The 14266-nt window shown below is 32.1% G+C and overlaps 1 protein-coding gene across 2 annotated transcripts; it reads right to left on the bottom strand.

Annotated features, from left to right (window-relative positions):
• Window positions 1-2993: 2993 nt before the first annotated feature.
• Window positions 2994-5443, bottom strand: LOC129288602 (uncharacterized). Of its 2 annotated transcripts, XM_054925254.1 has the most exons (4): window positions 5305-5443; window positions 4746-4861; window positions 4207-4342; window positions 2994-3799 (listed from the first exon to the last, which is right to left on the bottom strand). In XM_054925254.1, the coding sequence occupies exons 2-4, from the start codon at window positions 4776-4778 to the stop codon at window positions 3258-3260; spliced, it is 711 nt and encodes a 236-aa protein (XP_054781229.1). In that variant the 5' UTR covers window positions 4779-4861; window positions 5305-5443; the 3' UTR covers window positions 2994-3257. The 2 variants fall into 2 exon arrangements, with proteins under 2 accessions (XP_054781229.1, XP_054781228.1); XM_054925253.1 differs by having other exon boundaries at window positions 4746-5422.
• Between the last annotated feature and the right edge of the window lie 8823 nt (window positions 5444-14266).

Here is a 14266-nt window from a genome sequence, read left to right as displayed (position 1 = left end):
CAGTGATATTACTTTCTAGTACAATCAATATAGGTACATTGTTTTGGTTAGGCATATTATCTCCTTCAGAAGTCAAAATATTAGGATTTTTATAATGTTTTAATATACTATCAAGAGGATTAGGAGTTATTTCCTTTTGATACAACTTTTCTTTCTTAACTTGATAGTAATGTTGTTTGTTTAATGTGGATCGAATGGAGCTTTAGAGTTCATCAATTTTATCTCTCACCAGTCCAAGGCGTGAACATATGAAATATAAGTCTGATTGGTCAACTAAATCATACTAATGTGACATTGATGATGATTGACATAATCATAGTAGTGATGAGTAGCATAATCATATTAACAATGATAATTATATCGATGAGAATCAATATAAGTATATTAATGATAATCAATATAATCATATCGGCAATTAAATGAAGCCATAATATGTTTTTGTGTTGTTGGTGATTGTAGGCAATAGAAGGTAAGATCTCTCTCTCCCTCTCTCCCTCTCTCTGACTGGGAAGTTTTAATATTTTATTTAAGAAAAGGTTCTCAAGTTACCCCTCACCTAAAAGATGAAAAACCTTATTTAACAAGTTTAATCATTTGAAAACTCTAAAATTTCTTAGGGATCAAACATGCTAAATAAGTAACAACTTGAGTGAAGTCTTCACAATAACCTTTAAGGGCTTGGACACCCCTTCAAAAAATCGATAGAAACTTTGGCTAGCCCATGGTGGATTTTGACTCAAGTATAGGGTTGAATAAAATAATAATTAAATAAAGGAAGGAAGGAAGCAAAATATGAAAAATAAAATAATATCAAAAAGAAAGAAATATGATAGAATAGCTTAAAGTGAATGAAAGTGGAAACAAACAAGAATAATAGAAAAAAAGGATAAAAAAAAAGAGACAAATAGCAAGGGACTTAAACTTTAGGATCAAAGAGCCTAACTGAGTAACTTAAGAAGCTTTAAGTTATAAACTTATCTCTTAAAGCCTTTTCGTATGATGGTTTTTGGTACTAAGAAGGGATTTGGTAATAGAAGCGGAGTGGTAGAAACCTGACTCTGATGCCAATTGATGTAGAATGAGAAAGGAAAGGGGGAGAATATAGAAAAAAGATAAAAGGATCAATAGAGAGAATAAATAGAAGAGAAAACTCAGAGAAAAGGCAAGATAACTGTAATTCTTATTCAATTAAATGTATGTTCAAATCAAAGGAGTTAAGATGCTATTTATAAACCTCAACCTTAATCTTATAATTAAATGTGATAAATTCTTGAAATTCTAAAATTAAATGAAAAGATAATTATAATTCAAATATTATAATAGTTAAAATAAAATATTTCTAATTAATAAAATTTTTTAATAAAATATATTCAATCTTTTCAAATCTTTAATATCTTTAGTTGCTTCTTTTTCTTCCTATCACCAGTTGATGCAGAAGGGGGGAAGGAGAAGGGAAAAGAGGATATAGAAAATCAAGAAAGAGAGTAAAGATAATATAGTGAGAATAAAGAAATCAGAAGAGGAGAGGTAAGATAATGATAATTCTTATTTAATCAAATGTACGTTTACAAAACAAATGAGTTAAGACGGTATTTATAAGCCTTAACCTTAACCCTAGAATTATATGTGATAAATTCTTGAAATTTTAAAATTAAATAAAAAGATAATAATAATTTAAATATTATGACAATTAAAAAAAATATTTCTAATTAATAAAATATCCTAATAAAATATATTTAATTTTTTAATTTTTTAAATCTTTAATTATGTCCTTTTCTTTTTTCTTTTTCCCATCAATGTGTCTTTCTTATTTTTTCTTGTTCTTCAAAATAATAATTTTTAAACATCTAAAATATGTTTTTGTTTTTCTATTTTTCAAACAATACTTTATTTTTTAAAACATTTTTTGAAAATACATTACCAAATATTTTTTTGTTTTTAATAATAAAAAATTATTCCCAGGATAGGTTGATAAACGGACCCTAATTTTTTGTTTTTTATAATTTTTTGGTTGCTCTTGTTTAGCGTTTACTATTAAGAGATATTTTTTATATTTTAACTAACACAAACCAATGCAGAGTTAATGCTCCCAAAACATTTATCTTTTCAGATGTACTCCTCATTCAATATAGTTGAGTCGCTTAATGGGTAATGAACTCCATTAATAAGAATTAAGTGCTTTTTTTAATTTGTGAGGAGAATTTTCAGGATAAATACATTGATTACATCTCACCTTGCATCAACTAAAATTAGTAACTCTATTATTAAGTTGTAGTAGTATAGCTTAATCTTTGTATGCTAGTATGAAAATCTTAATTCATGATATTTTCGTTACTTTCTAAGTATTGTATAGTTATTTTTTGACATTAGAATCTATATACTTATTTCTTGAAAAAATATTCCCTGTTTTACTTTCTTTACTTAATTTTATAAAAAAAAATCAACATCTAATTAAAATATAACAATTTAATTAACATTGATTCAAGTTTGACCATTGAACCTTAAACTAGTTTTCCAGCCAATATAATGCCCAACCCAATTCTGAAAACATGTAATAATAGTATAAGGAAAAAACTTATAAATTTAACTTTATATATTTAAGGTATTTATTGTAATTAAATAAAAACATGTGTATGTATTATAAATTATTTATTCTATAATAAATTTTTATTATTAATATTATTAGCATATTAAAATTCATATTTTTTAATTTAAGTAAATAAAAGTATATTAAATATATGAGAATAAGTATATAAGTCTCTCATAGTAAAATACAAGGTAAGATGAGCAAAACTTCATAGCTAAGATTGTACTTTTCCTCTATGTTGTAATTTAAGAGATGCAAAATGAATCTTTACCAAACATTGGTTAATGGACGCCAGCTATTATTGTATCATATCAAACAAAAGTGGACACTGCCACTCATAACGAGTCTTCGACTCTAAATCCAAGCTCAAATGATTTGACATATCAAAGGCGAAAAAACAAGCTCGTTGAACTTAAATATCTTGGACTTCATTCCATGACATGGTGAACCTAGTAAATACCTGGCATGACCGGGCAAAACGGTATGAGGCAGGTTCCCATATATCATGGATTCATTTATTCATCAAAATATTACAACTCTTAACAGATTATGTATGCAGTACACGTGTAACTTAAAAAATGAGTTCTGAATATGAGAGCGAAGCATCAGCCAAAGTGAAAAACCAAAACAAAATTGATAAGGAGAATGTCAGAAGCAAACTTTGAAGCATTCATAAGTCTATTGGGGAAGCATGATGAATACAAATGAACCATTGGCCATCAATCCTCTCGAACACATTTGTCACAAACTGTCCTCCCCATCTTCCTCCTTTTGTCTTTACAAATTCCATGCATGTGACATATCCCATGTCCCCTCTAGCATGAACCTTGATGTCTTCTAGCTTAATCTCCAATGGGAATTCATAGTTTGCCCAAACAAAATTCCAGCTCTCTATAACATCATCATAACCAGATATTCCTTTCAAGCCAGGGTGGACACAGCATACCTCATCCCTTCTGGCCCAAAGAGCTTGCATTGCTGCAAGATCCCCAGTCCTAAAAGAATCGTAAAACCGGCTGTTGGCTCCCAATACCGTGGCCTTAATGTCTTTCTGAAGGTTCTTCAGAGCATCTCTGATTTCTGCTGCTTTAGCATAGTTCTCTTCTGCAATGGCATTATGTAGCTCTTCCTCCAAAGTTTGCTCATCCAGTACAATGCTCTCACTGCTCCACATACTCTCAGAGTCTTCTCGTTTCACTCTAACTAGTCTCCCTGACAGAAAACTAGAAGATTGGTCAGATGAATACTAAAGAAGCTCCAGTATAAAATCAACAATGAACCCTGAAAGCTTTGCTGGATTCAGAAGAACAAAATTAGTTACATATTTGCAGTCAAGTTCTCCAAACATGACATCTAGATAAAAATTTTCAAATAGCCCAATCTTAGGGTGTTGACTTGGACACAAGACATGCACATACCATGCTTCTATTGGATAACTAGGTACCTGAAACTTCAAATTCGTATCCAAATTTTGTTTTGAAGAAAATTAAACTAGAGCAAAATCAAGAAGAAATGACAAAAGGTAACCAATATGGTGGTTCACTAAAACCTAGTCGTCATATCGTAAGCAAATTCCTAGTCAAACATGAACTACTTTTTCCTAAGCAAAATAGACTTACTCAATCTTCCAAAGCTTTTGCCCAAGACTACCTTGTTTTTTGTCAATGAAGGCAGAGAAACATGTTGAAGCTTCCCAAAGCTATCATTAAATGAACCGGGCAAGAAGTTAAACTCTTTCGTGGTGGAAGAAAGTCCCTTCATAGACAAAAATTCAAGATCAATCTATATTTACACAGACAACAAGTAATAAAATCAGATTCTAATTTGAAGTTGTTTTTTAAAAAAAGAATAAGAAGAAAAGAAACATAATTCTCAGCAACCTATCAAATAAAACTTCTTGCAGTGTATTCACCCCAGCTATTAGGAAACTTGAGTACATATGAATCATATCCCATATTCCGTCAGAGTAACAATATCGAAGCAAGAAGAGTCATGGAACTTGTACGAATAAATTTTGCCAAACTATCAAGTATGCAAGTCGAAACTCAACACTAGAATAAGATCAATCGCGCAGGTTCGTCAGAACCCAAATCCTCTTCCGTGAGACGGGAAGCTAATAGAAGCTATTTTTGACGGGAAGCAGATATGGGAAGCTTACACTGAAGGAGAGGGCAGTTCCTTGGAGCGCCATAGATGAAGTTGCGAACTGGATCTCCAGAATTGAGGTGCCAGTAATTCAGTAATAAGAAGTAGGGTTTATGACGCGAACCTATCCTATCAGCCCGGAAGAAGCAATTCAGATCACCAGGCACTCAGCATTAAAGTGCACCGTTTTATAAAAGAGGAGAAATCGTGACCGTTCGTCTCAATATAATCTGGCCGTCCACTTTCATTCAGCTCTTCAGCCTCCGCTAGAGAGGACTGAATGAAGGAGGAAGAAGGTGAGTAACATGCATTCCCTTTTCATTTTATTCAATCGAAATGAATTTAAGTTTTGACTTTGAATGGTTTGGATTGCTTTCAAAATGTGCCCGGGCAATAAAACTATCATACTTATTTAATCGAAAGCCACTGAACAGATAAGCTGAGTCTGAAGCTAGCGATTTTATTTAATATGATTTGTTTTTCAATGTAATCGAGATTTGGAGTTTTGAATTGAAATCTGAGAAAAAGAAGAATGATATGTGAAGAGTTTCATCTATCAAAGAAAATCTGACTTTGAATGGAAGAATCGAAGCTGAGTTTCATGGCCAATTGTGTGCCGTCCGCCGTCGAATCTCCTCCAAGACCCCAACGGCCAATCTCTGTTTCATCGCCATGCGTCCCCAATCATCATGTCAACCCTGCTACAACGACGGCAGGGAACAGGAAACGGTCAGCTCAAACAGTCATCCTCAGCCCTCACCAACCGAAACGCTGTCGTCTGTGTGATTTATTCAAGAACAATTTTGGCAAGTGCTAGAGTGAAAAATATAAAAGAAAAAATAACAATAAAATTTTTTTAAAATATATGAATAATAATTTAATATCTTAAAATGTCATAATTTTCTTGAAGTTTCTAAAAAAATTTCTATCATTAATGAACTTATATAAATTACTAAATTATCTTTGTTGAAAATAAGCGATTCACAAATTTTGTTTAAATATTCACAACTTTTCTTTTTATATTCGTAACAATGCAACAATAAATAAAAAATTTAACATGCAAAGTTGTGCTGTTGCATTGTTAATTTCTTATTTGCTATTGCATTGTTGCGAATATAAGAAAAAAATTGTGAATATTTAAACAAAACTTGTGAATAGTTTATTTTCAATAAGGGCAATTTAGTAATTTATATAAATTTATTAATGATAAAAAAATTTATAGGGACTTCATGGAAATTATGGTATTTTAAGTGACCAAATTATTATTTATATATTTTGGAGGGATTTTATTGTTATTTTCTCAATATAAAATCCAACAGCAAACAAAAAAAAAAATCAAATTCAACAGATTTCTTGTTTATTTATTAGTTTCACAAAGATTTTTTTTTATTCAGCCACAGATAATATGCTAGGGATTCGAATGTTTTAAGGAACCTACTTGCATGATGTCACTTGGTTTTTTTGGCCAAGGAACTCAGCCCTTTTTTCGTGTAGGTGATCTCTCTTCAGAGCTCTCCCCTCTATGGAGAGGATCTTCTTTTTTAATGGGAAGTGTTCTTTGACAATGCTCTTCAGTGGCTGTGGAGTGACAAGATGTGGGGGTAGGGTGGGTAGGTGTGTGGTTTTGGGTGTGTGTTGAAAGAGGTGAATGGATTAATAATGAGGATGAGAGGGTTTTTGCTTTGGATTATAGTTGAGATGGAAGTGATTTGACAGCAAGAATGCACTACAATAAAACAACACATTTTTTTAGAATTATTTTGAGAGAAAATATAGAAAAATTATGAGAAAAGAGATTTTTCTTGAATTTTCTTTCAAAAAATTTAAGTGAGATAAAATTTATAGGAATTTTTATTTTCTCTCAAAATATTTTGAAGAAAAAAATTTCTCTTGAATTAATCTAAGAGAAGATGTTTCTCGTGAATAATTTAAGAGAATTTCTCTAAGCAAAATTCAAGAGAAACTTCTTTTAAATTTATTTGAGAGAAATATTTTGGGTGTGTGTTGGAGAAGGTGAATTGATTAATAATGAACATGAGAGAGTTTTGCTTTGAATTATGGTGGGGATGGAAGTGATTTGACAGCAAGAAAGGTTGATGGTAATCTATTTTGACAAGGAGTGTTGATTATGGCAATGGCATATACATACATACATACATACATACATACATACATACATACATACATACATACATACATACATATATATATATATATATATATCGAGGTTCTCCAATTGTGTGAGGGGGGCTGATAACCTTCGATGGGTGCCTTTAAGACTAATAATAGTATAGAGTGTCTTGAAATAAAAAACAAGGGGGGAAGAAGCTAAGCTAGCTAATGCAGGGAAGAAGCTTAGTAAATTTAAGCGAACTGAATCTAGGAACCTGGTAAGGTACATCTATAAATTTATTGAAGAACAACATGTGATTTTACCCAACTCGGTGCCTCATTTCTTTATATTGGTTAACTCTCTTAAAACTATTTACATACTGCTATTTGTGGGTATGATTTGGTTTAAGATAAGGGATGCCATGTTCTGTCTTTGGTTACTTTTACCTTTTATGTTTCAATCAGTAAGGCTGGCTCTAATAGCTAGTTGTGTTAAAATTTCTTTAAACATAGAGGTTTATGTTGTGTTGAATCTTACTGTTAATTACATGGTTTAGAAGTATGGTTAGAAAATCACTGCTACATATTTTATCATATTTTGAGCTACCAATAATTGGTGTAGTGAAATGAAAGTGTAAAAAGTAGATAGGAAAGAAAATGATGAAACTAATGAGAGACTCAAGTTTGATGATATAGATTGTGGCAATTGTATTAGATTTTTTTTTTGTTTTCAGTGATGGTTTTTATGGTTCAAGTGCTACCTAATTGTTGTATCAAGGTTGTTGCATTGTGTGTGTACTTGATACATGGGATTTAGGAATATTAAGGGAATTAGGGATATAAAGATAGTTTAGATATTTAGTATATTCTCTATAAGTAGGTCTCTAGGTTGTAATAGATGGGTATGAATGGAATTAATCTTTTTCTTCCTATATATTCTCCTTTTGCCTCTTCTCTCTCTCCTTCTTTCTCTTCTAGCTCTATCAAAAGTATCAAAGTCTCCACTTTGACTATGGCTCTATTGGAGAGCCGATCCAATGAACATATTATTACTCTCAAATATTATTTGGAGATGCAATCAACTTTGCTTTAATGCAACCGGCAGATATTAAACTAACAGACTCAGGACTTCAGTGAGATCAAGCAAACCATGTCTCACATTTCTCGATAGATGCATGAAATCCCAGCTAAGCTTTTTGTGTTTGTCAACTAATGCTTGTACCAGACAATAATTACCTCTACCTCTCTTATAGTAGTTCCTCTTAAACTATTGAAATGATTGGCAGTAGAAGCTATTTCGAGGGTAGAAAAAGAGTTGCCACCATCAACTACTGAAGACAGCGATGTAAAAGGTAAAACCACATCCTGAAATCAAAATTGAAGACAATCCAATGAAATAAGTAGACAAAGTTGCTAATCATTAGCAAAGATATGGGTAGAAGACGAAATATGACAATCAAGAAGATGAATACATTTCAAAGGAATTCAATATTTGTAAACAAGTAGCAATTGAGAAAGATAAAGGCATGGATGTGCCAATTGTCATGAACTCTAGTGTAGATTCAACACTTACCCTTATTAACGAAGAGGTGAAGGATGAAATGAATAAGACAGGGAAAGTCAATGCCTTAAAATTAGATCACGTCGTTGCAAGCATTGTGGAAGACTAAAAGAAGCAAGATAGTGAAGAGATGGAGAAACATAAAGTTATAATGATGTCGAATGGTTCTCTGACTTTAATTTTTGCCTCTCCTTTTTCCATGTGTCTTCTTGGCCATTCACTGCCAATGCATTTACCATTGAGTCAAGCACCAAAATTCCATTCATCAAGATTCCTCTACGATTCAAATGATGATTTTATAGTCTTTGTTTCAAATCAAAAACTTGATGCCTAACTACTGTGGCCTCACATAAATCAATGTCAGAGGTGTGATACTTCAAGTTTTGAAATTATCCAGATCATTAGTTTACTTCTGAAGGTCTAACCATGATGCAGGAGGAGGAATATTGATCGAAAGCTGAGTACAACCTAGAGTAGAATCAAGCAGAAACATTATTCTTGGGTCAAGTAAGGCTGTTAAAGACATCGAGTTGGATGGTGTTGGCAAAAGGATAACGGGTTTCAGGTTTTCATTGAAGGTTCTTAAAATTCCTTTGGCGGCGCAAACATGCTTTTTTGATAGCGAGTATTTACATCAAGGATTAATGGGTTCTACATTTCTAAGCATCCTACAAGACTAAGTGTGCCCTAAGTATGATTTATGTGCCAATCATTGAAACTTTAGTGGACATGGGCTCATTAAAAGTGTTATTAGCCCTTATTTAGATGAGATTTGGGCTTCTCAAATTTAGAGCCCTAAAAGTTTTGGATGGAATTTAGGCCATGAAATTGGATATAGAAGTACAATGCCTTAAGTTTCAACAATTGATGTTATATGAGTCCTTGTGGATTTTCATAATGGGCTTATGGTTTGAAGGACAATTGCTATACTTTTGGGCTTTTGGAAAAATGCAACAAGTTTAGGTTTTTAATGTCCATTAATTTTGTTTTCAAATTATTTTCTTTTATAAGTTTTAGCTTGAGGTATAAAAAAAAACTAGAGAAGTCTTATTTTAGATATATTTTTTGCTTTTATATTGATCCTTGAGGGTAAGGATCTCTTGTTGGGGGGAGTATTAATATAATGAGATTTAGAAATATTAGGGAAATTAGGGATATAGCGGTAGTTTGGATTTAATATATTATCTATAAATAGGTCTTTAAATTGTAATAGATTGGTATGAATGGAATTAATTTTTCTCTTCCTTTCTATTCTCCTTTTGCCTCTCCTCTCTCCCTTTTTTTCTCTTATACCTTTATTAGCATTCTCTCTCCTTTTTACATCGATGTTAAGTATAACATTTGAAAATTTAATCCTTTAGTTAGTAATAAATTATTCAAGGTTAATTTGGTAAAATTGATGTAGAAAACGGTTGAAGAGGATAAAAGAACCTTTTTGAGCTTGATAATGACCTTAGGATGTGGGTCCAAGGCTGTGTAAGGGCTATGTAGACTAAAAAGGGAGAGAAAATGAAGGTGTGTGGTCCTATATCACATGCTACGGTGTAGGCATGGTCCACTGTGGCACAATAGACTAAAGTAGAGAGGTAAAACCTCATTGTGCCACACGGCACAAGCAGCGTGCGTTGCTACGCATGACCCATTTTCTATAGTCTTAAGTCATGAATTAGTGTCAAAAGTAGAGGAAAGGAAAATAAAAACGAGAGGAACAAAGAAATCTTTGTTAGGGCACGACTTTGGAAAGGATTTAAAGGGTTTAAAGCTCCCAATTACCTAAAAGATTCCTAAACTCCTTTCCCCATTTCTCTTCCATTTTAATGAGGATTAAAGTGAGGGTTTTAGTTGGAATGATGATTTTTGTTCCATATAGGTTATGAGTTTGAATCCATTGATTCAAATGGAGTGAATAAGAGTTGTTTTAAGTATTTAAACTTAAAATTTTTTGGTTTAGACATTAGTGACAATTGGGAGCAATTAATGTTTGAAAATAGGTATTAAATATAAAATTATAAAGATTGTTCAGCTATTAATGATAATGTGAGAGTTTAATGAAGCTATAAAGAGAGTTGATATACCGAATGGATGAGCCTAAATGTGAGAAATAAAGGTATTGGCATTTTAGAAGTGAAAAGGGACTGTTTAGAAGTGTGTATTTGATGATGTTGATGAGTTGGACTTGATTAATAGTAGATTAATCATTCGGGCATCGTATTTGACCTGGAAAGCAAGCTTAGAAGCAAGTTATTGAGGGATAAACCTTTGACCTCTCAAAGGTTTAACGTAATCGAAGGGACCCTATCTTGGGTAGTTGTTTATTAATTGCATTGTAACATGAAATGTGTTTGTTTGCATGTATAATTGTGATTATGAATGTGTAAACATGCTATGAAACATATGATAGTGTATTCACTTTGATTTAGACCAACATGCAAAGGTGAATTTGAAATGAATTTCAAACTATGATGTTGTATTGGAATAAGGAGTTGACGATTGGTATGATGAATTTGATTTATGATTTAGTATAGTAGGATAAAGATAATTGTGTTAAGATTGAAAATGATAAGTATATGTGATATGTGTGACAATAATATTGATGCTCGCTTGGGTAGCAATTATCGTAAGCCTAATGTATTGACATTGAAATAATAAAATTGTGAAATGAGTGAATATCGTACATTGCATGATAAGTTAGCGAGAGTTTGCCTAGAGAGAGGAGTACATAAAATTCATATGATATATATGGTTGCCTTCCAGTGCACGAAGGCATAGTGTTGTCCTATAGTTTGTTAAGAGACTAGAACCTAACTAACTCTATATGTTTATCAAAAAAATTAGCTTAGAGAATACAATACCTCAGAAATTTGAGAATGGGGAAAGCCATGGTTTGAGAGTGAGTATTGTGATCTTTAGCTAGGTCACACTTTACAATTACTGAGTTTGAGTAGTACAGTCACACAGATGGAGCCTTGATTGATATTATAGCCTATGGTTTTAGTCGGAGAAAATAAAAAGGGTATAGTGATGGTTCAATAATGCATATATGTCTACCTGACGTGTCACATTGTTGCTAAGCTTGTGACAAGTTGGGATAATGAATGTGCCATTATCATATGGTTGCCTAAATTGTGACAATAAGTAAGGAACAAATGAATTGGGTATGCATGTGTGTCTTATGGCAATATACTATGTGATTTGAGATGAGATATATGAAAATAAAATGAATTATCGAATTATAACTTGTATCACATGTAATTGAATGTTTTTGAGTAATCAACTCGTTTTATGTATTTAAATCAATTGATAAACAACAATCTAGTGCCCAAAATACATTTCAAAAGTCATAAACATCAAAAGTGTAAGTGTATGCAAAATATAAATTTAATTGGCAATATATCAATTATTACATAAAGAAAAAAATATAGTTAAGAGGCTGTACAGTAGGAATCATAGATTTTTAAGCCTTGGGAGCCTTTTTTTTGTTTGCACTAGAGTTAAAGCCTATAAAATATAGTAGAAATTGTTTGTAAGTTGTTCATGTGTATGAAAAAGCAAAAATACTAGTGCAAGTGGAGGGATGTTCATTTGATTACAACTATAAATATTGATTTTGAAATGCAATGTTAAAGCCTCCCCCTTCTGTTTTTGGTATTAAAGGGGTTGATAAGTGAAAATTTGATATTGTAATGTAAAAGTTCATGTGGTGTGTTGTACATATAGATGCCTTAGTTGATTCTGGTGCCATGCACTCTTTTATTTTTGATAAGTGTGCAAAAAGATTGAAATTGCATGTGCTTGAAATGCCATTTTCCATTAATGTGTTTGTATCAGCTAGTGCATCTGTAAGGATCAGTCAGGCTTGTTTGAAATTAGAGTTGAAGTTTGGTAATAGAGTCACTATGATTGACTTAATCTGCTTACCTCTAAGTGGCATTGATGTGATGTTAGGAATGAATTGATTGTTAGCCAATGGTATGACACTTGATTGTAATAGAAAGACACTGATAGTCTTAAGTATGTTTGTCTATTTTTTTGCTGCTCTATCCTCCATTAAACCCTCAAAAGATGAAGGATTTAACCTTGTGAATCTCTTCAAAGTTATATCAATAGAGCTTTCTGACTCACTTCTCCTAGGCCATACCAATCACATTGGCCTCTAAAAAATACTCTCATCATAGTATTCTTTCTCCACATACCTATGCACCTCAGCGTGTATATCATTTCAGGCTTTCTCATAATCGACCCTACCTTGCTCTACAGTCTTGCTGCTCTTCCCAGGTCTCTTTCTGATAATCTCATCATAACTATCCATTCTTTTCTAGGTGCTTCTTGTCATTTGCCTCAATTCTTTCAAGGCATCACTACTATTGCCCTGTTGAAGCTCCAACTATTGTTCTTACCTAGCCGGTATTACTTGTTGTCTCACTGATACTGGACCACCTTGTTCCAGTCTCAGCACATTTTCTAGTGTGTTGCTGGCATTCATAGCTCTTGTTTGCACCATACCCTTCCTTCCTATAGATGAAAGTAATCCTAAAGGGAAAAGAGAGTTAGCACTAGCTTGGTAAGGGAAAATAACATGTGCAAGAAGATATTACCAATTCTATATGCAATGCATAAACACATTTGCAAGCAACGCTTACCCCAACCACATACCAGTTTTTAAAGCTAGAGAAACTAATAACAAGTTGAAATATTCCCCTTATCTAATCACAATTAGTTACCAAATTTAAGGTAAAAAAGGTCTAACCCCAATAAAGATTATTAAGTTTGAACTTTGTAGAAATGAGATCCTAAGTTTTTATAGTTGATTAAAATCACTTATTGAACTTTTAACCAGAGTAAAATAATATTTCGAAAGCATCGAATACCTTAGATTTCTTTTGAAACATTATTTTGCTCTAATTACAAGTTTAATAAGTGATTTTAATCTATTTGAAACTAAAAAAACTTGGGATCACCATTCTATAAAATTCAAAGTTGGTAATTTTTATTAGGGTTATACCCTTGATTATCTTGGATTTGGTAACTAATTGTGATTAGATAAGGGACATATTTTATTAAAGCCTTGAATTATTGCCTAGAGTGCCATTCTTTTTTGGGACTATCAAATAAGGTGTTGATTTCGTCGAATTGGTTCCCCTTGGTAGAAATCGTAAGATGTATTGCTTCATGCTTTGAATGGAAGTGCTTTACCATTGTGGATTATTTTTTGAATCACGGGCAAACACTAAGCTTTTGTAACTTTAAACGGATCCCATAAAATTTAAATCTTGCTGCAAATGGGATCTTTCTTACAATAAATTTAGAGGTGTGTTCTTTAGATTGAGTTGTTCAACCTCCACCCCCATTGACTTTTCTTCTAGATCTTGTCAAATTGAGTTTTAGGATGTTCTCTTTGTTGGCATTCGAATTTATATTTCTTTGTTTTTGTTGGTTTGTCATCTTTGGGGTTTTTATTTTTGTTTTTTTGGTTTTTTTTTTGGTTGCCCTTTATCGGGGTATTGCTTGTTTTATTTTGATTATTGACATATCGTGTTCTCTTTCAGCACCCAAAAAAAAAAAAAAAAGCCCCAGATATTTTCCCTATTACAAAAGATTTGGGAGCTTATTTCAAGGTTTATTATATACATTAATATATCGTTATATTGATTTGAAAAAAGTTGTGAAAAGTTCAATTAATTGGTAAACTCCTTCTGTATATTATTCAAATATTTTTGCCAGTATTATTCGCATTTTTTGTGGGGCGAAAATGATTCACACATGGTTACAGTTAACAAATTTTTTGATTCATTTAAACCTTTATAGATATTTTTGGACTATATGTGATACAATTGTATTAGTTTATTGGGCCACATTTGCGT

Source organism: Prosopis cineraria, unplaced genomic scaffold (genome assembly GCF_029017545.1).
Source record: "Prosopis cineraria cultivar Desert tree isolate PC_DT_omini unplaced genomic scaffold, ASM2901754v1 PC12, whole genome shotgun sequence".
Classification (NCBI taxonomy): domain Eukaryota; kingdom Viridiplantae; phylum Streptophyta; class Magnoliopsida; order Fabales; family Fabaceae; genus Prosopis; species Prosopis cineraria.
Note: the sequence above shows the minus strand (reverse complement) of the source record. Positions and strands in the feature narration are given on the sequence as shown.